At 31.7% G+C, this 25107-nt stretch overlaps 1 protein-coding gene across 1 annotated transcript in view; it reads left to right on the forward strand.

The window, feature by feature from the left end:
- The window catches only part of LOC127729969 (leucine-rich repeat-containing protein 15-like), a 44639-nt gene that overhangs the window by 18087 nt on the left and 1445 nt on the right, over positions 1-25107 (forward strand). The window contains exons 8-14 of the mRNA XM_052237969.1: positions 230-301; positions 894-965; positions 9063-9134; positions 11536-11607; positions 12890-12961; positions 17608-17753; positions 23924-24022. Coding sequence (XP_052093929.1) covers positions 230-301; positions 894-965; positions 9063-9134; positions 11536-11607; positions 12890-12961; positions 17608-17753; positions 23924-24022 — 605 coding nt within the window. The remainder of the gene's footprint in view (positions 1-229; positions 302-893; positions 966-9062; positions 9135-11535; positions 11608-12889; positions 12962-17607; positions 17754-23923; positions 24023-25107) is intronic.

Here is a 25107-nt window from a genome sequence, read left to right on the forward strand (position 1 = left end):
CGATAAAATTCGGATTGTGATCAAGATCGGAAGTTAATTAAAACTAACATGATAACTGTTCATTTACATTAATATTGTAAGACTAATATCCCTTCCCCAATTTAAATTCTTTGGTAAGAATAAATACAAGTGAATCCGTTGTTTAACATGAATCATATGTGAAAAGGAATTTATGGCCTTTATACCAACAGCTTGGGTAACTGAATTTTTAAAAAATGCAATTTTTCAGGGTCTTTAACAGAAATGAAATTTCCACGCCTGACGCGAACATATTTCAAAATTTAAAGGCTCTTACAGAATTGTAAGTATTTTAATTCCGCATTATATCACACTTCTCCTTTTATTAATTATCTTCTATTTACATGTATCTATAATGATTAAATTTATCTTTTTGAAAACGTTTTACAATTTTCCTACAAATGTATAAAGTTTATTTTAGTGTAAAAATGTACCGTTTTAAAGAGAAAAAAAATATGGACTTTGGATAATTAATTTGATAACTATATTTTTTTCAATTAAGAAGTTATCTTGTATATTAAGAAGAAAAAATAGTTAACTTGACTTTAGGATGACAAAATTTATATCAGAATTAAAACCTAACATTTTTAGGGAGGAATATAGTTATCAATCTGGCGCTATACATCTTCGATTAGTAAATAAAATTTTTACAAGAACCAAAACATTGTTCTTTGAACTGTTTCAACGCAACTGCTTCTATTTTGTCTTATTCTAAGGCTAATCAAAAATAAAATTTACACGCTTGATCCGAATATATTTCAAGTTTTGGCGGCTCTTACACAATTGTTAGTTACTTGATTTTACAAATCTTGGTTTGGTAGTTTGATGGCATATCATATCATTCTTTTATTCATTTCGAAAATATTATTTTGCAGGAGTTTTGGCGGGAATCAAATAAGCAGTCTGGATAAAAATATATTTCAAGGATTGACGGCTCTTACATACTTGTAAGTAGATTAATTCCACAAAACAATATGCTGTTATGTGTTGTCTCATTATACTTATGTCTCTTTTAAGTACAATTAATTTTTTCTGAAAGAAATATCTTTAGTCAGTGAAGAAATGAAAATAATGTTTAGAGTGATGAAATTGAATTGTTAAAATAATTTAAGGTCATCTAAATTTTGTCAATTTAGAGGTTACGTTGTAGTGTTTGGTGATACGATAGTTATCTGGAGTATAGAAGGCATCATTTTTTTTCAAATTGAGACAACATCTTGCTAGTCTTATTTTACTAGAAGTTACGATGATCTAAATTGTAAATCAATAAATGTCGTCTAAGGATTAGAGTGTAACCTTTGCGGATTGGTTTACGTCGGTGAAACGAAAAGAAGGCTAAACAAACGTATGTGTGGCCATAGATCAGATATAAACCTCAATGCAAACGACATTCTGTACCAGCATTTTAATCAGCCTGATCATTCCATCGTTTCTAAGACAGTTCGTATTATCGAAAAAATATACCACAAGACTAACAATCCTCAACTTGCAACGCCTCTCTGTAGACAAAAAAAGGACTACTGGATTCGACAATTGGGAACTGCGACACCATATGGTTGCAATGACAAAATTGATGGAATAGGTATTCTATCTAGTCCTTCCTGTAGCTCGGTGAATGTGATGAATATTTTCAACTCTACTCCTCGATGTAGACGCAGTCATGGTCATCGTCATTATACATCACCTACTTTGCATGATGTCTCTATTAATGACTTGTTGCCATTTATACAAAAGCCGTTAGGTATTCATCACATTCGCACGAAACTGTATTCACTACCCCTTTCAAAACTTCATTCTCTGTTCAATTTATGTTTGGAAACCACTGTTACAAACCCTCATTCAAACCAATACAAACTTACAGCTATCATTTCGGATATTGCAAGTCACAGACTTTTCACACCAGTTCGCATTCCAAAAGATGAAAAAGAGAAAAGATCTTTTCTTAAACTTTCCTTTGCCAACAAAGGTCTCGATGGCGTCAACTTAGGCAATATCCTTCATCATAAATTAGTTCAGTCGAAAATACCTCCTTATTTTAAAGATCAGTCTGTTCCAATAATTTCTTATACCTGTACCAAACCAATTGCAACTAAAATTTTCAATTACAAACACGTTTTGCAGGATCTCAACATTGACGACTTCAAGTCTTAACCTCCTGATTGCACCTGTGCTGGTTCCCAATTCATATATAATCCGGCTGGCCACGTTATTACCGGAGACCTCAACATTGTCAATAACACTTCCCTGCGAAATTTGTTATCCAAAGGTCCGAAATATCGTGAGCCTAAATCCATCAATTGGAAATACAACTTCAAAATACTGATGGATACAGTCGAGGATTATGCCAGGTAATGGGCTAAACACGAGAAAGGAGACGTAGATACTCTTTCCGAATGGATTACGGCTGTGAGGTCGTTGATACAAATCCGAATTAAGAAACTAAATGGGTCTATCAATACCCACGCTACGTCAATTTTTAATAAAGACCCAAATGTTGCAAAACACTTGTCCTACCTCCATGACAAATATGTTGTTGTCCCCGCAGATAAAGCCCCAAACAACATTGTTTTTGTGTGTAAATATCATTACATAAACTGCTTGATAAATGAATTAGGTATTGACAATTCATTTGGAAACTCAACATATACCCTCACGACACTTACCAAAGAGGAAATCCTGGATAATCATAGGTCTGTTCTATGTTCCTTTGGAATTTCAACCAAAGATGAAGAACTGGATCTTCCATCACTGTATTGGAAAATTAAACTAAGTGTCCTTACAAACAAAGGTATATTGCTGGGTCTTCCAAGTGCTCCACGAAACCTCTTTCGAAATTATTAACATCTATTTTATCCGCAATCAAAGCCGGGCTCCAAAGTTATTGTGAAACTGCATATTCTAGAAGTGGCGTGAATCAGATGTGGATACTAAAGAATTCCAAAGATCTTTTAGAGTACATACAATCTAAGACTCTCTCATCTTGCAATAGTATTAAAACATTTGACTTTTCTATTCCAAACTAAAAGACAAATTGAAAGAGTTGGTATTACTTTGTTTCATTAAAAAGAATGGCAAACGTAGATACAAGTATCTTGTCTTGGGGAGGGATAAATCCTGCTTTGTAAAGAATCAGTCTGATTCAAACAAAAAATTCTCAGAAACTGACATTATCAAGATGCTTGATTTCTTGATTGACAACATATTTGTTACGTTTGGAGGACGTGTTTTTCAACAGACTGTCGGAATTCCGATGGGAACCAATTGTCCCCCTCTTCTTTCCGACTTGTTTCTTTATTATTATGAGGCTGACTTCATACAGGAACTTCTTAGGAAGAAAGATAAGAAGTTAGCAATATCCTTTAACTTTACGTTCCGCTATATAGATGATGTTCTCTCACTAAATAATACAACATTTGGTGACTATGTTGAACGAATCTATCCCATCGAACTAGAGATAAAGGATACTACAGATACAGTTAAGTCTGCCTCATGTCTTGACTTACATCTAAAAATTGACAATGAGGGTCGGCTGAAAACAAAACTTTACGACAAAAGAGATGATTTCAGCTTCTCAATTGTGAACTTTCCATTTCTATGTAGCAACATTCCAGCAGCGCCTGCATACCGAGTATATATCTCCCAATTGATACGATATTCCCGGGCTTGTATTTCCTATCATGATTTCTTTGATAGAGGATTGCTGCTCACAAGGAAGCTATTAAACCAAGAGTTCCAAATGGTGAAGTTGAAATCATCCCTTCGTAAATTTTACGGTCGCCATCACGAGTTGGTTGACCGTTATGGAATGACCGTTTCACAGATGATATCGGATATGTTTCTTATGTCGTAACTACAATACCCTTCCCTTTTCACGAATATGACCTACCGAATTAGACTATTTACCGGATTTGTAATAACATAAGCAACACGACGGGTGCCACATGTGGAGCATGATCTGCTTACCCTTCCGGAGCACCTGAGATCATCCCCAGTTTTTGGTGGGGTTCGTGTTGCTTAGTCTTTAGTTTTCTATGTTGTGTCAATTGTACTATTTGTCTGTTTGTCTTTTTGTTTTTGGCCATGGCGTTGTCAGTTTGTTTTCGATCTATGAGTTTGACTGTCCCTCTGGTATCTTTCGTCCCTCTTTGCTAAATATACCATGTGTCTCGAGGGTTTAATGCAACAACCACTTAACTGAAAAATTTGCAGTTTTGAGATTAATTGATTTTCTAAACGTAATGGTGTTAAAGAATATTCTCAAGTTTTTTTTAGAGCAATTGGATATAAAGTAAAATTTTAATTGGCATGTTCATCAATCTATTATCCGTTTGATATAGAAAGTCTGCCAGCATGAACGACTTATCTCTTATTACTTTGTAAATGCAAGTTGAATACTCTTTATTAAATAGCTTTCCCTGAGAACCTCAACACGGTATCTATAGCTAAAGTGTGTTGCATTCCTAATAACAAATATCCTTTGCAAAATCGTATTCAACAACACAGTACCTCGAATTACTTGCTTATTGCATTTGACATTTTAATTGATTTATCTTGACACCTTATACCACATCCCCTACAACAGCAGATAATGGGTTACAGCTGTAAAAGTGAAGTAAATATCAGCAGGTCATCAAGCACGTAAAGTCAATTAAGTGTATCTGGCATGACCTCATAGTATATAATATAAACATCAATTGAGAATAAAACAAGTAATTGATATGATTTTAATTGTTTTTGATATAGAATTTTTGATATTCAGCTAATTTAGAAAGGTGTATGTAAAATTTGGTTTATATAATGAATATTATAATTAAAGGAATTTATTTTGAATTATATACATGATATAATAACAATGCTATTGTTATATATGTCTGTAATATGAATTTGTAATATTACAAAACATTCAAGAAAAATAATATTTATTTTCAAAAATTAAAGCTTTTTTTTTCTAGTTTAGAAACTTTACAAATTTATTATAATTTCAATCAACTAATTTGCAGTAATACCATGATTTCGTTGTTTTTGTGTTTTGCTATTATATAGATGTTTTTTTTAGTTAAGAGATTAACAATCATGATTCAATTATGATTTCTATAATTTACAAATGAAGTATTCAAATAATATTTTAAACATACAAAACTTCAAACAAAGTAAGGTTGTTTTTGTCAAAACAAAATGTGTTTCCATTGTATAAAAGATAATAAATGTATAAAAAAAGATTTCAAAATTTAGGGGAAAAAAACGAAATATCACCTCATAATAGACTAACAGCAAACGAAAACTTAAAGAGATTTCTATAAAATGTATTACTTTTACAAAAACACCACTTTAAATATATGCACGACTTAGAAATATTTGGTCCTTTCGGTCTAGGTCCTTTTTGGTCATAATCATATAGTTCCTAACGTTCTATTTATTTAAACACTCACGGCTTACGAAAAGTTTAGCGCTTCGAATACACAAATATCTTTAATGTTTATTTCATTCACATTAGTTAAATCTTAAGATGAGAACAATTATTAATTTCAGCATACAATTTTCAAGCTAAGAATGTTTATTCATTTCAAAATTATTAGTATTTTTATGAAAATATCAGCAATTATATTGTATCTATTGAAAATATTCATGCGAAACATCAAAAGAAGACAATAAAATGGCTGAAATAGTGGAGATTTGAAAAGACCCGAATCACATATCCTTCAAATATAAATTTTATGACCCAATTCGTAAAGATGACCGTTACAGAAAACACCAGATAAGGTCGTCAAGCAATTTGATGGAGGCACAGGCCAAGATAATGGAAAGTTCAACAGACTGTACCAGCTGAAGGATTTACTTTTTACTCGAGGTCAGGTGTTATTCCAAAACTTCTACATAGGATTACTATCTGACAACAAAAAACCAGACTTACACCCTGATGTGACATTGGAAAACAACATCTAACAATGTTCATGCATATGAGGATTATCAGATATAATAAAACATAAAGTTATATTGAGACTTGCCATTTTTATAGCATATACCGAAATACCGCATTACATATTTGTATTTTGTATTTTATTATCCTTTTTGGTGATTCAAAAAAATTCTGCCATGGTATATAATAGTGTGATAAATAGTGCAGTATGTAATTTTTAAAGTCTATTCTAATATATCATCATATAATATAAACAGTTATTAACCAACTTACTACAAAATGTATAGTAATGCCCATGCTTTATAAATGGAAAATTTCGACAACTGGTCATTATGAACGGAGAAATTGCAATAGCCAGTCATTACGAAATCTCAGTCATGCATTAGAAAATCACACCCGTGTTTACGAAATCACAGCCATGCATTATGAACAGATAAAACGGGACATCAATTAAATCAAAATGTCGTTTATTTCTTTAAATAAGTGTCATTTAAAAAAAAAGTTTAAATGATGTTCAGTGTTTTGTAACGTCTTGAAACGGAAATATTTCACAGCCTTTTCGAGTATTTTCGATTCCGTTAATCAATCATCATAAGGCAGATGTTTCAAGAGTAATTAGAATAATTAAACTGTCTGATTTATTATTCCCAGCTACTTTATGTTTGCTAGATAAAATGAATTGTAATAGCATAAAATTAAGTACATTTGTACTTGGATGAGAAATTAGAAATTACATCTGACAATGTTGACCAAAAATCCATTGTGAACGCGAAAAGACAAGTTAAGCTATGAATTCCTGTATCTTCTTCACGGTAAGTTTCTTACTCTAAGTTTAATCGAAGAATTAAAACAATTTAATAAAAGTGTTATGAACTGGCTGTTTCTGTATTGGCCCTGTTATAGATTCTTGGTTAGCTGTATATGAACCCCAGACTCGAAGACTGTTCTTCAATGAAGTTGGTTAATAAAAGTATTAATATATGGACTTTTTCTTATTGGCCCTGTAACATGCCCTTGGTATAAATAATGGCCTCGGACAGTTGAAATGGCCCCCGGCGTTGCCTCGGGGCCATTACAACCATCCTTGGTCCTAAGTTATACCTTGGGCATGTTACAGAGCCAATATGAAAAAGTCCATACATTAATACTATAATAATTATCAAGAGAACTTGGTTAACTTATGGGGAAAAGAAATATACTGAAAGGAAAGTCTAAATCCGTATTTTTTTCTTTCATACGAGCAAAATGATATTAATGATTTCGAAAAACCAATAAACATGTAAGTTTATGATTTTAATCTTATTTGGGGATCTGTATATTCTTTTTGTGAAACACAGCTATAACACACGATTTTCGTTTGGAACTTTGATACATTATATTGCTTTTATTTTTCTTTAAGATTCAATGAATATCAATTCACACAATAAATTCATCAATCCAAGGTCTTTGTGTAGATAGTCTGATTTAATTTTATTATGTGTTATTAAGGTCAAACAAGTATTATAAAGACAAAGACATATCTTTCATTTCAGAAATTTTGTAACCATCTCTTATTGCTTCAGGAAATTGCGAATTGAATAATATTTTTTGGTTTGACGAAAAATAAATTATAAGAGTTTTCAACTATATGTATGTATTTCTGTATCGCTAAATCCACTTTCCATACAGTACATTTTTAAAAAGCTGAATATTCATAATTTGGAGGTAAAGCTCAACTTTTTTATCAAGTCAGTTAAGCAAAAACTTTGTAATAGTTTTGTAAAATTTTGGAACACAAAAAGAAGAGATACAAAGAGTAGTAAATTAGATACTTATTTCAAACTTAAGACTTGTTTTTCGAAGGAAATGTATCTATCTTTAAACAATTTTCAATTGAGAAGTGCCATATGTAAAATCAAAATCAGTGCACATGATCTCAAAATAGAAAGAGACAGGTATAAAACTTTATATATAGAAAGAGACCAAAGGCTTTGTAAGAAATGTACTCTAAATCAGGTTGAAGATGAACAACATTTTATTACTAGTTGTCCAGCATACAATAATGATAGGGAGATATTTTTCAAGGAGATAAACTGCATCTGTCCCAAATTTATATATCTTTCAAATGAGGTAAATTTGTTTGGTTATTTACTAATGAAAATTTGTCTATACTTAAATATTTAGGGAGCTATATTATAACATGTCTAGATGTTAGACGAAATGTTAATTAATGTATGTAATAACAATGATAATTGTAATGATTTTATAGTTCTGATCCTGCCTGGAATTAAATGTATGTGATTTCTTATAGAATGAAGATAATAACATCTGTCTGAACTTTTTAATGTTTCATTTTAATATATAAAAATGTTTTTCTGTAACAAATCAGGATGTATTGTTTTATGTGAATATGTTATGCTGCCCATCAAGGGCCCTTGATTGGAATAATAAATAATAAATATTCTTATTCTTATACCTTAGAGCGTATAGCTCTTATCAATAGCTATGACCTTATGGCAAACACATCTGCATTAAATTTAATCATCATGGAATGCCTATATCCGTTAAACATTTCAAGTGCATTTTATACGATAGTTAACTAAGTATGAGATGACAACATTTATTGAGACCCAAACTTGCAAAAAAACTAATAACATTATCAATCTGACGCAACAGTATTTTTTTCTTAAGACATGTTTATTGCGCTATATGTTGTAACAAAAATACCTTGTTACAGCATTCGACAGGGCATCCTTGAATGTTAGACGCGCGTTTTATCTACATAAGACGCACCAGGGGCGCTCGCATTAAACCATACATGAATAATGACTAATAAACATCTGTCAGTATGTATGCAATATTTTAAACAGTTTTCAAACATATAACTGTTTATATTTATGTTTATGGCCGATAGAAATGTAGAAATACATTAAAAAAATGTTATTTTTCAGGTGGTTGGCCAACAATCAAATTTACTACATAAGACGCACCAGGGGCGCTCGCATTAAACCATACATGAATAATGACTTATAAACATCTGTCAGTATGTATGCAATATTTTAAACAGTTTTCAAACATATAACTGTTTATATTTATGTTTATGGCCGATAGAAATGTAGAAATACATTAAAAAAATGTTATTTTTCAGGTGGTTGGCCAACAATCAATTCACTACGCTAGATTCCAATCTATTTCGAGGCGTCACAGCTCTTCAAAAATTGTAAGTATCTTAATTCCGCAAAGAAAAATATTTGCCACAAATTATTACTGGTTTCGAATTATGTCACATTCCTCCTTTATTCATTTTTAAAGTAAAATTATATTTTGTGAAGCAGTATTCAATGAATTGTAGTCTTCAACAGTCATTTAGATCTGAACACAATCTAAAAAGTCTGATTAATAAACTATTCACTATCCACTGCGGTAAAATCAGCACTGTTCAGACAATTCGGTTGCAGTCTATTCAGTACTGTTCAGTAGCTTTTCAGACAATTAAGAACGATGTTGATGAGTATAAGGAAATAACAATTGCTGAATAGTAGAACATAGACTGAACAGATCGTAGTTGACTGCCAACGAATTATATGAACACTACTGAAAGACCGCATTGGATGAGTCGGAAAATTGACTGAAAGACTGAAAAGGACTTAATAATATGATGTTTAGTCTTTTAAGAGCTGTTCAGATCAAAATCACCGTTTCACATTAAAAATGGTTTACTAGTGAACTACTATCTACAATGATTTGATTTATATTTTTCAAAACATTTTGCAATTTTTCTTCCAAAAGTATTAAGTCCGTTTAAATGTAATTTAGCTTTCCGCGTAAACATTATCAAGAAATAAACATATTCGGATGTTAACAAAAAGATAAGAAAAGTCTTATTTATATTGAAGCCAACCCGTCCTAAAGAGAAATATCATTATCAACCTGGCGCTTAACATTTTCGATTAATAATTCACACTTTCAGAACAATCAAAACATTGTACTTGTATTCTATCCTATTTTTTCTGGTTATCAACTGGATTCCTAATTCATATAAAATATATATCATTAAATATCGATGTATTAATATACAGTAATATGAGATTCTTATTGTGATCGAATGCGGAAGTTATCATGAATTAAAAAAAAAAAATTTTTTTAAATAAATTCTTAAACTGATTGAGGAAGGTAAAATATTTGAGACCAACATTCATTTCCAAAACGTCACAAATTAAAGTAAAAGCACGAAAATGAAATCGTTGTGCGAAATTAAATATATGCGTAAAGAAATTTCTAGGGTTCTTACAAACAACTGATGTAACTAAATTGAAAATATTTGACTGAAAACTCTTTGCCAGCATTCTTTGTAGACTTGTTTCTGCTTGAACCATATTCCGTCTAACGTAACTCCATTGTCAATAAGGCAATAATGAAATGATGATATTAATCGGTGACGTCAGACGATCTCATTAAAATCTGCTTTCACTGGTATCGTTCTAGCCGTTGTGAAATATGGTCACTGAAATAATTGTTTTTGTATATAAATGCATGATTACTTATGTCGTAAGACTGCCAGAGAACAAGAGTTGTTATAGTTACAGATCCAAGAGCTGTTATCTTTTGACGTAACTCATGTAGGCTATACATGAGTAGTGCCTTTTTATTGTGTTATAAATATGTGTCAGTATACATGCTATATTTAATATGTACATCTATTGCTATCGAACGGCAAGAAGGTATTTAGTTTATGAAAACTTATTCATTTTCCTAGAAATGTATAATTATCGTTTAGTTTTATTTTGAAAATTCCTATTGTGATTAAGGTCGGAAGTTATTATAAAAAATAAAATGAAAATTTGTAAGTTGAAGATTTAAAACAGAACGCAATTTGTTTAAGTTTGCGTTATTAAATCATGAATGAGGAGGGCAAAACATTACTTGCCCAAACATAATTTGGTAATCAAACACAAAATATCACATATGCGTAAAGGATTTGATGAAGTTCATAAGGACAACTTAAGTAGCAGAATAGAAAATTGTTGGTATAATTTGACAGGATCTTTAAGTAATAACATAAAAGTATCAATTTTACTGAACCAGATTCGCATTTCTACAATAAATGTTGCTTCAGCAATACTAAGCTTTTGTTTGCTTGTACCATTTAATTTTAACTTAACCCTATCGCCGCTCTATATTGACATATTAAAATAAGGGTATTAATATTCGACGCCAGAGTATCCAAATTAAAGTCTGCCAACACTTTTATCAACCTACCTGTTATATATATATTGTCACTTGTGAGATTGTTTTTGTATTCAAATTAATTTGTCATGATGCGGCAAAGCTATCGGAGAACAAAAACAAATTCATTTTTCATGTTGCGGCAAAGCTATCTGAGAACAAAAGTTTTTATACCTTAAAGATGTTTTCGTTAATCGTTAATTATTTCAGCCATACATGAATATGACTATTCATTGAATGATAAACATTTGTCACTATGTTTGCAATATTTTAATCCATTTTTAAACAGATATTCCACATTTCAAGTTGCGAACTATTTCCAACGTAAACATATTTGTATTTATAAATATGACTAATGTAATGCAGAAATACGTTTAAAAAATGTTATTTTTCAGGTACTTGCCCAACAATAAAATTACAACGCTGGACGCAAATCTGTTTCAAGGTTTGACGGCTCTCAGAGAATTGTAAGTAACTTCATTCCGCAAAGAAATAATTTGCTACTATGCTGCTTTGATGTCGAAGTATACATTTAACTTTTCCTTTGGTTCATTTTTACAAATAAAACCAGTTTTTGTAAAAAATATTGATAATTATATATAGTCAGTTTCATTTTCTTTGAAAACGTTTTTCCTAGAAATGTAGAAAGTTCGTTTTAACCTAATTTGGTATTATATATTATTGAACTGATAACTTCAGTTGATCTGAATTTTTACCGTTGACAGTTGTGGAATATCTGCTTCACAGATGACGACAGATATATTACAATTGTTGTAACCACAGTCCCGACCTCTTTTCCTCGAATGTGATACATAGAATTAGACTTATCATCGGGTTTGTACTTACATGAGCAACACGACGGGTGTCAAATGTGAAGCAAGATCAGCTTACCCTTCAGGAGCACCTGAGATCACCCGCGTTTTTTGGTTGGGATCGTGTTGCTCAGTCTTATGTTTTCATGTTGTGTTTTGTAAACTGTTGTTAGCATTTTTGTCGTTTATCGTTTTTTATCATGGCGTTGTCAGATTGTTTTCGACTTATGTTTGTAAATTTCACTTTGGTATCTTGCGGCTATCTTTTAACCTGTATCTTTTTATAACAAGGTACGAAATGCATTTCGATTTGGGACGGCTCTTAAATACTTGTTATTATCTTATTCCGCAAAAACTATTTTGCTACCATGTGTTGCTGGTTTGCTGTAGTATGTATTACTATATTGTGTTTTGTGTACTATTGTTTGTCTGTTGGTCTTGTTCTTTTTTATCCATGGCGTTGTCAGTTTATTTTCGACTTGTGTGTTTGAATGTCCCTTTGGTAGTGAATTAAAATTGAAATAAATTATCCATAGTTTCAATGTCTTTTTAATTTATTTGGAATTACGTTTAAAGTGTACTGTTTTAAACAAATAAAACGTTTGGACAGTTAGATTGAAATAAATTAAGGTAATCTGAAGTTTGTCAATGGAGAGAATATCCTGTATTTTTTATGACAAGATAGTTATCTTGAGCAGGGAGGACAATAGTCTTATTACAATTGAGACTGAAACTTTCTAAAGGTAAATACTAAAACATTGTTCTTTAGACTACGCCGTACGGTATTTCATTTGAATTTCATGTAGTTTGTCCTATTTTAGGGTAATCAGCTAGATTCTAAGTTAATCTGAAAAATGTAAATATAAATATCGACATATTACGATAATATTTTGACAAATTCAATGCATAAATATATTTAAAACATGCTATTTTTCAGACACCTGGGCACGAATAAAATCACCACACTAGATGCTTACTTATTTCGAGATTTAAAGGCTCTTACTGTCTTGTAAGTAACTAGATTCCACAAACAAAATTTGCCTACAATGTGTTGATGGTTTGCTGTCGCATTATATCACACTTCTCCTTTTATAACTTTTTTCATGTCAAATTAGATTTTGTGAAGGTTATATCGATCTATAGGCATTTCTGTTATCTTTTTGAAAATGTAAAGAAAAAAAAGTTAGTTTTAATCTTATTTGGTAATACGTTTGAAATATACCATTTCTAAGAAATTGAAAAATAAGGCCGTTTTGATTGATGTAATTTAATTGATAACAGAAGTTGAACTGAATTTTGTCAACAGAGAAGTAACCCTGTATCTTTTTATGACAAATATGGAATTTATTTTGAGGTTGACGGATATGAAATGCTTGTAAGATGCTTGATTCAGCACAAACCAAGTTACCACCATGTGTTGCTAGAGTGCTGTCGTATCATATCACATTTTTTATTTTTTTTTTATTTTTGCAAGTAAAATTAATAATCTTTAGTCAAAGAAACATCTATTGTCAGGTTTTTTTCATCTTTTTGAAAACGTTTTGCAATTTTCCGAAACAGGTATAAATTTCAAGAAATAGAAAAATAAGGACGTTTCAATTGAAGTACAGAATTGATCAGATAATTTAAGGTTATCTGAATTTTGTCAATGGATAGTGTGTACCTTATATCTTTTAAAGAGTGTTTACTTGAGCTGGGATGACAAAATTCTTATTGCAATTGAGACATTCCTAAAACTAATACCCTTATAATATTAAGCCGGCGCTTTACATCTTCGATTAGTAATTAACAACCAAACCATTGTAGTTTTAACTCTCTTCATTTTAAATTTTAGTATTTTGACCAGAAACTCAAAAGAAAATTATATGAAGCTACAAAATATGTATAGTCTTTTCTTTTCTCTTTTTGAAAACCCTTTGCGTTTTTCATAAAGAATGTATAAATTTCGTTTTAATTTGATTTGGTACAATTTCTTATGAATAAAAAAAGGACGTTTAGATTTCTGTATTTAAAATTGATTATATAACTTAAAGTAATATGAATTTGGACAATGGAGAATTTTCACTACTTATATATATGTATATATATATTTTTATGACGAAATAATTAACTAGAACAGTTTCAAGCAACCTTGATTATAATTCAACAATTATTTACTTCATTATAATATATAAGATATAATTCTGAATAATTATTAACTCTCTTTTTGTTTTTATCGATAGTATTTTAATGTAATCAATGTAATGCTACAAACGATTGTTATTATTCACTATTTGTATACGACCTAAAAAAAAATTGCGGTCGTATAATGGTATGACGTTGTCGTCGTCGTCGTCGTCCGAATACATTTGATTTCCAGACAATAACTTGAGTATACTGGTAAATGTATGGATCTCTAAGAAATTGTACCACAACGTTCCATACCACAAAAGGAATGTTGGGATAGGTTTTGGTGGAATTGGGAGCAAAAAGGGGACAGAAATAAGCATTTTTCCTGCTTCAGGACAATAACTTGTGTATAAGTGTATGGATCTCTATGAAATTGCACCACAAGTTTTCATACCTCAAATGAAAAGTTGAGATTGATTTTGGGAGTTATGACCAAAATCATTTAGGAATTAGAGGCCAAAAAGGGGCCAAAAACTAGAATTTTCTGGTTTCCGAACAATGACTTGAGTATATGTCTATGGATCTCTATGGAATTGTACCATAATGTTCCATACCAAAAATGAAGGTTAGGATTGATTTTGGGGGTAATGGCCCAATCGTTTAGGAAAAGGGTCGAAAAACAATACTTTTCTGATGCTTTGTATAAATTGCTTATTTCTTGACCAATTTCAATGGGATTTGAATCTAACCATGCCATGTATTTAGATTTTGGATTTCGGCCCCGTTGATAGATTGGTCTGCATTGAGGTCCAAAGGGTCCAAAATTAAACTTTGTTTGATTTCAACAAAAATTGAAATGTTAAGGTTCTTTGATGTGCTGAATCTAACCGCATATTTAGATTTTTTATTTTTGGCCCGTTTTTCAAATTTGTCCACATGAAGGTCCAAGGGATCCAGAATTTAACTTTGTTTGATTTTGATAAAAAATTATTTCAAAGGGTCCTTTGATATGCAGAATCTAAACATTTTGATTTTTTATTTTGGGACCAGTTTCCAAGTTGGTCCGAATCGGGGGTCCAAAATTTAACTTTGTTTGATGTCAACAAAAATTCAATATATGGGATTCTTTGATATGCTGAATTTAACCATGTATTTAGATTTTGGATTTTAGACATTAAAAGGTAAATGTCCAATTTCAAATTTTTAAGTTCTTATACCACATTAAGTCTGTGTCAGAAACCTCTACTATGTCAAAATTTAATCACAATCCAAATTCACAGCTGTATTGCACAATTAATCAAAATTGTAAGTACCTTCATATTTAAAAAATAGATACAGCCTCTTATTCTAATTTCAGAGAAGAAATTATGTTTAAATGTAGTTTGAAATTTACTGTTTGTTATATTTTGAAAAATAATTAAAGGTAAGTTTTATAGATTTTTCAAGACCTGGTATTAATGATGAATGATATTTTGGAAATTATTTTTTTTCTTCATTTTTTGGTAAAATCTTTGAAGAACGTCGTGATAGGTTTGCTTGTTACTCTGTATAAATTGATTTCCAGAATTCTATATATATATATATATAAGTCTAAATTGAAAACAACGTTCAAACCTATGATTGAGTTGGATAAAAACCGCAATTTTTATACGTGTGCATGCAAAACAAATTTCTAGGTAGAGGGGTCTAAATACAGCACAAACAACATTTTCCAAAAGACCAAAAAAGTGAAAAAAAGTATATTTAAACAAAACGCATTTGACTAACAGGTCGAACAACGGATGTTCTTAAACCCTGCTGACTGCCATTGGCGATTGCCAAATAAACGGATCCCAAGATGTAACAAATGGATCTATATTATTAATTTAATTCGAAACAGAAAACAATACACTTGCGGAAAAGATGGTATTACGCAAACATGCGGTGCAAAAATTTGTACACCATGTCCGGATTTCGACAATTAATGTCTCTTCAGTGATGTTAGGAATCGAAACGGTATTTGGAAGGCCGTATAATTTACCTCAATTTAGGATAGACTCTTGAATTTTGAAGAGTGAAATAGGATGAACGGATCATATAAACCAGAAGTCAAATATAATACAAGCCCAAACGAAAAAATATAAATAAGTCTAAATTGAAAACAACGTTATATATATATATATATATATATATATATATATATCATAAAGCGAACCCCTTTCAAAAGTTAGCTTATAGTGTCCATTAATAAATAAATAAATTAAATTCTTAGTTGTCTTGGATATGCTGAATCAAACCGTGTATTTAGATTTTGGATATTAGACCATAATAGGTACAAGACCTATTTTAAAATTTTCCGTTTTTTAACATTCATTCTGTGTCAGAAACCTATGCTGTTGTCAAATATTTAATCAAAATCAAAATTCATAACTGTATCAAGCTTGGATGCAGTGTCCATACTTGCCCCAAAAAAATCATTTGTAGAACAACCAAACCATTTTTTATTTTGATAAAGCGAACCCCTTTCAAAATTTAGCTTATGTCGTCCATTAATCTATAAATGAATTAAGTTTTTGGTGTACTTGGATATGCTGAACCTAACCATGTATTTAGATTTTGGATATTGGACCACAATAGGTACAAGTCCAATTTCTAAATTTTCCGTTTTTTGACAACATTCATTCTGTGTCAGAAACCTATGCTGTGTCAAATGTTGAATCACGATCAAAATTCAGAGCTGTATCAAGCTTGAATGTAGTGTGCAGGGTTCGACCTCTGCGGTCCTATCAAGCAGCGCCCCGCGGATCATTTTATTTGTCATTGTAAACAGAGGAAACTCGAAAGTTTTATTGACCTTGGAAACAAATATTCATTTCAGTATACTAAAAATGATTAATTCTTTACTTTTTCTATGAATTATTTTCAGTCATTACATACTTTCATTCGAATATGAGAATTTCAAATATTTTCATTACTTGGGATAGAATATAAACTGTTTCTCAATATTCTTTTAACTTGTTTGTACTAGTATATTAAAAAGCCGAATCTATTCCCAATGCTAGTCAAAGATTTGACTATTATTTTTATGTCCTTTTTGGTCATAAAGCTCTTCTACTTTTTTCAGTTCTTATGCATCCTTGGCTTTCAAATATTTGGCTTTGAGCGTTCCTGATGAAGATAAATCCAGAAAAATGCTTCGGACGCATGAAGTGTTGCTTTAATTATTTACAGCACTGTGTCGATACCGCTGCTGGTGGACTATTAGTCATCGTGGTATCATGAGCTCAGTAGTCAGTACCAGTACTTCATCATTATCATGATTTATATCTATTTTTTCTTAAATTTTTAATTTTTTTAGTGTAAAACGTCATATGCAGTTTGAAAACTATTTTGTTTCCCTTTCGGATGCTATCGCATGCCATTATATTCAACATCTGTTTGTATTATGGATACATTATGGTATAAGAGGAACTTTTAGTTTGTTATATTTAATTCAGTATTATATTAGATATGTTATTCATCAAAGAGAATCAAGTAAAATTTCATTGTTGTTGTATTTATATACAGGGATTTAGAAGATAATCCACTGGACTGTTCAAATTGCGAATTGAAAACAATCAAGGATTTTCTGAAAAATAATTCCAATTTGGGAGACTCCGGTGCAAAGTGTGGATACAAATTGTTAATTGACCATAACTTCATCAACTGCAAAGGTAGTATAATAAAGCTAATATTCCAAAAAAAAAGGTAATAATGTCAGTGTAGAAGGAAAACAAATATATGCAGCATGCAACTAATTTTTGCACATATACAAGGCAAATGATACTTTAACATGTGCATGTGTCAAAGAGATAGCTTTCAACACAGTAAAGCAAACAGTCGCATGCAAGTCACAATACAATGTTTTATCTAAAAAGGGAGATTTGTAACAGTGGTATATTTGCTGATGAGACAAAAACCAAACAGAGAACAAAGGACTTTGAGGTAAGTAACTATAGGTGAACGTGCCTCAATCATAACCATACGGAACAATAAGCTATAAAAGGCTCATGCATGTCAAAATGTGAACCAATTCAATATTCCTCCTAACCTAGGACAGTGGTGTAACTGATCAACAAATTCATAAACTGTTAAAATCAATTATCGCACCTCTGGTATATTAGTGACGTTATGATTGGTTTAACGCCGTTTGGTGACCCCATATGGATCCGTATGGGGTCAGTAGATTTCATATGGGGTTCCCGACGTCACGTCTACTATTAATGATGACGTCTTCTATTAATGTTATTGTATTTCATGGTTTATTTTTTTGTACGATTCGCCATTGACCCCCTTCCGATCCATAGAGGATTAGTAAAATCCATAGTGGATTTGGCCTCGGCACCTATGGATTTTACTTACCTTCTATGGGTGCGTTGAGGTCTACCAGCAAACCATATAAATTAAAGTATTATAACTAATACACTAAAAAAAATTTCGTCAGACAAATATAAATCAGAACAATATAGAGTAAAGAGAATTGGTATGATTTCAATTGAGACATGTATTCTTAATCAGGTCTGACCTGACATCTAACCTGGAACTCTGAATTGTAGTTAATTGATAAATATGGAAATATTCAGACGAAGTTGCACATGATTTGTATATTTAATATGTTAATTTTTTATTTTTATCAATGTAAGCGTTTAATCATATCGGAAATACCAATACGTTGTAATCATTTACTTCTATTCGCAACGTTGTCGATAGATACTGGAGTAATAAAATAGCTCGACCTGATTATAGAATAGAGAATGGAAACGGGGAATGTGTAACAGAGACAACAACCGATCAATGAGCAGAAAACAGCCCGAGGCCCCCAATGGGTCTTCAAAGCAGCGAGACAATCCCACACCCGGAGGCGTCTTCAGCTAGCCCCAAAACAATAACGTATACTAGTTCAGCGAAATGGACGCCACACTAAACTCCAAAACATAAAAATGAACCAAAATAAAAAAAAAAATAAAAAAAAAATTTTTACTTAGAAGTAGTAAAGATGAACCCAGATTTTATTTATTAAATTTATTTTTTTGGGAAAAATTAGTTAACAATTGAATTTCTTCTGAACGTGCTGTTGTATGCTTGATATGTAATTTTAAAGTATTTTGTTATTTTTATGTTATTTTGTTTATCAAAAATAAACACAATACCAAGCCCAGACTCTACTGGAATTAGTACAGGTAGTGTCACGAATGTGAAAAATAAATGAATTGCATCGTCATGAGTTTGACTCATTATTACTTCACTTATATATCAATAATTACATTACATGTATGTTTTACGAGAATCCGTTAGTTTGATTGGCTAACAAGAATCGCGCGTCATTCAAAAATTAACCTTCATTTAAGAATTGAATGATTTTTGGTAAATTTATTGGGGTGTAAAAGCGTTGGCCGAAGTACCGCGCTTCATTCTAAAAATGTGCGCACGGTCAACGCTTGTACAACCCAATAAAATTACTAAAAGAAGCATTCAATACATATAATTACAGTTTTTTGCTAGGATCATGAAAACACGATTTCTGTCAAGTTTTTCTTTTATTTACCTGTGCACTTTATTGTGGAAGCTCGTGTCGTCATAAATATTACATTTCATTTTGAAATGAAGGTTAATTTCAGAATTACGCGAGATTGCTTTTAGCCAATCAAAATAACGTATTATAATGAAACATATATGTAATGTAATTATGTCAAAATGACATGTTACATTAGTGATGACACGTGCTTCCACAAAAAGTGCACAGGTAAATAAAAGAAAAACTTGATAAAAGTTTTCATGGTCTTAGCATAAAAATGTAATTATAAGAAATGAATGCTTCTTTTGGTAATTTGATAGGGTTTAAAAAGTGTTAATCGTGCACACATTTTTAGAATAAAGCAAAAATTACATAAAGAAGCTTTCATTTCTTAAGTTAAGGTATCTCCCATGTTCTGTATTCAAATTCTTGCAAACTTCTTTTGTATTAGTTGAAGTCCTCTCATTATGTCATATCTGAGAGGCGTCTCTTGTTCTTAAAAGAGCAATTGGTATTGATAAAACAGAAAAAATGTCATTATCTAAAATTTTCCAGATGCAGTACCAATTTCAAAAGATGTTTCATAGTTATGGATTGGGAATGAAATCTGATTGGCGTCTATTTTTCCGTCATCAAATTGATACCTTATCACTGCTTTTGTATGGCATTATTAATCCCTGTAGTAGGGTGCCAAGTGTCTAAAACCTCCTCTAGTTAAAAGAGTTTAAGTTAACGGAATAACATACGACTAATTGTTTTTGCAAATTATAGGAAAACCTTTATATTTTACAATCATGATTGTCGTCGTAGGTTCCCCTGGTCACGATTTTCTAAATTTCGTGTTTTACAGGGTATCTCCAGATACCGTATTGTACGGGGAATCTTTAACATGTAAAATAAAATTTTTGCGCTCTTTGTTGGTGGTTAAACAAAACTTATAATATAGTTTATATCAAATATATCATAAAACGAAAGCGGAAAGTATTTAGGTGATTTTAGTATAAACATTTCAGCATTTTAGTGAGACTAAAATTTTACCCGAAATTTACCACATTTTCATCGAAAGCAAAATTATTACGTGTATCATCACGATATTTTTTTACTCTGATTAAAGCAATAAGACACAGTGGATGTGTGTGTCAAATTTCATGTCTGAAACAAAAGTCGTATTGAAGAAATTCGCAATTAAAAACACAAATTAAGTCAACATTTTGGCATTGATTAAACTCGGATTATCTAGTGCCATTAATCATTTTGTTGCTTACGCTATTAATGTGAACGACAACAAAAATGTAGAACACGAAATACATTTTTTAATAGTTTGTCCTTTATATACAGATATCCGATACAAACTTTTTCTAAAGCACTAGAACTCATTGATGACTTTGACAGAATGAACACAGAGAATAGATTTATTGCGCTGATGAACTTTAAATACATACAAACTTTTTCTATCTCATACATTGAATAGATTTTTTCTAAGGAGAAAAAAGTTTTTATTTTTCACATCAAAGTTTTCGAGTTCACCGGTCTGCTCTTGTCACATGAAAATTCAATATAGAAACATTGTCTTTTCATGAATTTAACAATAAAAAGGGGTGCTGGCGGCAGGACATTTTTTTCCGGATTGACCTTTTTTTTCATCTGTTGATACGCATGCTTATTTTTTTCCGCGGCTTTGCTGCGTGAAAATTTATTTTCACTTTTTTACACATTCATAACCTCAATTATCCTGCATTTCATGTTGCAGAGTATTCATTTTCATCCTGTCTTGTGCAAAGTCATTTATCTTCATTTCATATCAGGCCAAGTTATTTATTTTCAAAATCCTCCTCCCCTCACCCCTTTCGAAATCAAATGGTCGTCCCTGACTGAAAGTAATGAAAGGACGTCATCAATAGTCTGAGAAAAGTATGATCATAAACATCATTACCGTAAAAACTATGATTCTACTGGTACAGCATGTTTTACTATCTGACTGAATTATGTCGAAAGTCTTAGAGAAAAGGATTATACAGTCTGTATATGCCTGTCCCTAGTCTGGATCGAGTCGGTATTTGTGTGGTTGTCGTTGGTTCATGTCTGTCATATTTTTTTTTTTTTTTTTTTGGTAAATTGTTTTGTTATAAATTACGCCGCTACTTTTCTCAAATGAATTGTTTCAAATTTTTCGGAGCCTTTTATAGCCGACAATGCGGTATGATTTTTTTTTCTCATTGTTGAAGGCCGTACGGTTGCCTATAATTGCTTACTTCCACATCTCCTTATTTTTATAATATACAACAAGTATTACATAAAATTAACATTGTCAATGTTCCATGTAAATGAGGTAAGGTCAGATGAACTCTGCCACAAAGACACCTTGCTTCCATTCCATACACCAAATATATTTGACCCACTACTTGTAGTTATAGTATCTGAGATACGGACTTGACCACAGAAACTTAACCTTGTTCACTGATCCATGAAATGAGGTCGAGGCCAGGTGAACCATGTCTGACGGACATGTAGACCTTGCAAGCATACCATATATTAGTAACCACATATAGTTATCCTAGAAGTCTTGATAAATGAGACATTCACATGACGAAAAAAAGCTATATACAGTTTTTTTAGCAGTCACTAAACCATGAAAATGAGGTCAAGGACAATGATTATATGACAGACGGGAACTTCGTAACCCAATGGGTCTATATACAAGTATGAATCGTCCAATTCCTCTACCCTCTGAAATATAAATCAATACAAACAATTTACGGTTTGACGCCGCCACCATCAGATTGTATTTTGTATGCCTCGCATTCTGCGACTTGCGTCGTTAAAAAAGAACAACTGAAATTATCTCTCTTTAAACCTAAGCCTAGTCGGTGGGCTTTCAACTTAACAGTAGACAATGAAACGTAATAACTACTACTAGCTTCGGCAATTTTTCTAAGTTGTTTCAATCTGATGAAAATTCTGATCTATATTAACTCGTGTGCTCGTATATATAAGCTCATATGAGGATTACGAAATCAGAGATCTATATTTTAATAAGATTGATGTTGTTTACAAGTGTTGTAAAATACATCACTACTGTACATGACCCTCTTTTTGTAGATAATCTTTAACTTCATATCAATTCTAGGCCAATTTATGCTCAACAAGTCATATAAGGTTGTAAGATGGAGTGATTAACCTGTTTCTAATTGTCATTTTGTTTTCATAACTTTAACAGGAACCCTCCGCTTTTTCACGGTTTGCAATTTTTTTTTTTATTTCTATAAAGCAAAGATATACTCAGACCTGCTAATTCAATCCATTCTGCGTTAATATTACACCAGTTTTGGAACTAAGTACAATTTGATGTGCTTTCACACTAACCAAAAGAAAATTGGATATTTACCCAGAAAATCATTACGAACACTATATATATAAATCTATTAAAAGTCGAAAAAATAGCATTTTGGGAGGAAAACTTGTAAATGTTAATATCTTTAAAAAACATCTATTGAGATCACTTGTATTGAATCTTTTAAAAACATTCCGAATTTGGAAATTTTAATAGGTCCAGGTCACTTTTATTTAACAGCTGAATAAAAATGTAAATGCACCTTATAAGTACAAATGTCAATCTCGAACCATATTTGGCAACATAAATATCAAATTAGTCCTAAATAAAGAAACTATAGCTATAATCCTTTGAATTATTTGAATTTATTTTGCTATAAACGCATATATGTAGGGGAGGCCAGCTGTCTAAACGTGACTCTGCGTTTTCCTTGAAATTTTAGCTTTGACCTTTGACCCAAATTTAAGAAAATCGTCACGACTGTAGACCACTGTAGACAACGACGACATCAATTTGTCGATGGGGCTTGTTCTCCTCTTTCCGATGATATATAATACAGCCGTGTGTTATTCCGTTATTCCAAATCAAATTCGTTGACTGGGCACCCTACTACTATGTTAATAAGGATAATTTTTTGTTTGCATACATATTTCGTCATCGTCACAAGTATGCATTTGTTTCCTCGTTTGTGACTTTTCACCATATACGAACCCCAGACATGCCATGATAAGCACTACTCTTGAATAAATTGCAATATTGACTCCTTATCATTACAAAAAAACGTGGGTCCACTCCAGATGTACTATGTTAGCGTTTGTAAAGTTTAATAAACTTTGATTATCTGTGAAAAATTGGTAAACTATTGTTTTTCTTATTAAAATGCTGTTGCCTGTTTGTTGAATAGTTATTTTCTCCCAAAGGTATTTTCTTACTTATTTATTGAATGATTGATTGATGTTTACTTGTTTAAAGTTCAGAATTTCTTCTTTTTTTGGCAGATTCAGAAACGACAGAAAAGTCAGTTCGAACATCTACTACAACTACTACTACTAATACTACTACAGAGTACCAAACTAGTACAGTAGAAAGTACAACCGGTAAGGCCAAAGTTCGTATAAATTTAGGGGCCTCGGTGGCCGCGTGGTCTATTGTGAGTTCTAATCCAGCACGTGGCAGGTGCGCTCGACTTCAATCTTGATTGACAAGGATTGTCAGTTTTCCTACCGAAGGTCGGTGATTCTCTCCAGGCACTCCGGATTCCTCCACCAATAAAAACTGACTGCCACGAAAAAGCACAACAGTTAAACACCAACCAATCAATTGTTAAATTTAAACGAAAGTGAAAATTATACACTCATCAACCAAATTGGAAACACATAATAGAAATTTTACTATAATTAAACGTCACTGAAAATATTGTCAATATAAACAGACCAATTTTGAATAAAACATATTTAAATTTTCTTACTAGTAATTGGAACAAATGGGAAATAGTTGTCATATTGCTGACTTGTGTCAGTCACATTTAAAAAGAACAAAAGCCTGTCAAGAATTTGACAAAAATTAATTGCAGCTGATATGACTTTTTTCATCGTTTAGTTGGGGCCTCGCTGGCCGAGTGGTATAAGTAGTCCAACTACTGTGTCACTAGCCAGTCAACACTGAGTTCGAATCCCGCACGGGGCAGGTGCGCTCGACTCAAATCTTAATTGACTAGGATTGTCAGTTTTCCTACCGAAGGTCGGTGGTTCTCTCCGGCTTCCTCCGCCAATAAAAACTGACCGCCACGAAATAGCACAATAGTGTTGAAAGTGGCGTTAAAACACCAATCAATCAATCAGTCAATCATCGTTTAGTTCGCAGTTATATTTTACAAATCTAGCGGTCACCTTACATAAACTTAAAAAGAATAATAATATGCTAAGTACCGTTATCTGTAGTTTTAGGTCCTTTGTCTTTCGAGGAGAGTTGTCTTATTATCTCTTTAGGGAACGACCATTTACATGTAACTTCAAGGGGGGTTATGGTTTTTTCCTAAAAAGATATTCTGATCCCCAATTTGATGTAAAAAAATATTGTGGTCAAGCAGATGACAAAAAAAATATTCTGAATCCAGATTTTCCCCTTCCTTATAGTGTTAAATTTTGAAAAAAAATTATTTGATTGATAGCGTCGAAAAAAC

The sequence above is a fragment of the Mytilus californianus genome, unplaced genomic scaffold (assembly GCF_021869535.1).
Source record: "Mytilus californianus isolate M0D057914Y unplaced genomic scaffold, xbMytCali1.0.p SCAF_2, whole genome shotgun sequence".
In the NCBI taxonomy this organism is placed as follows: Eukaryota; Metazoa; Mollusca; class Bivalvia; order Mytilida; family Mytilidae; genus Mytilus; species Mytilus californianus.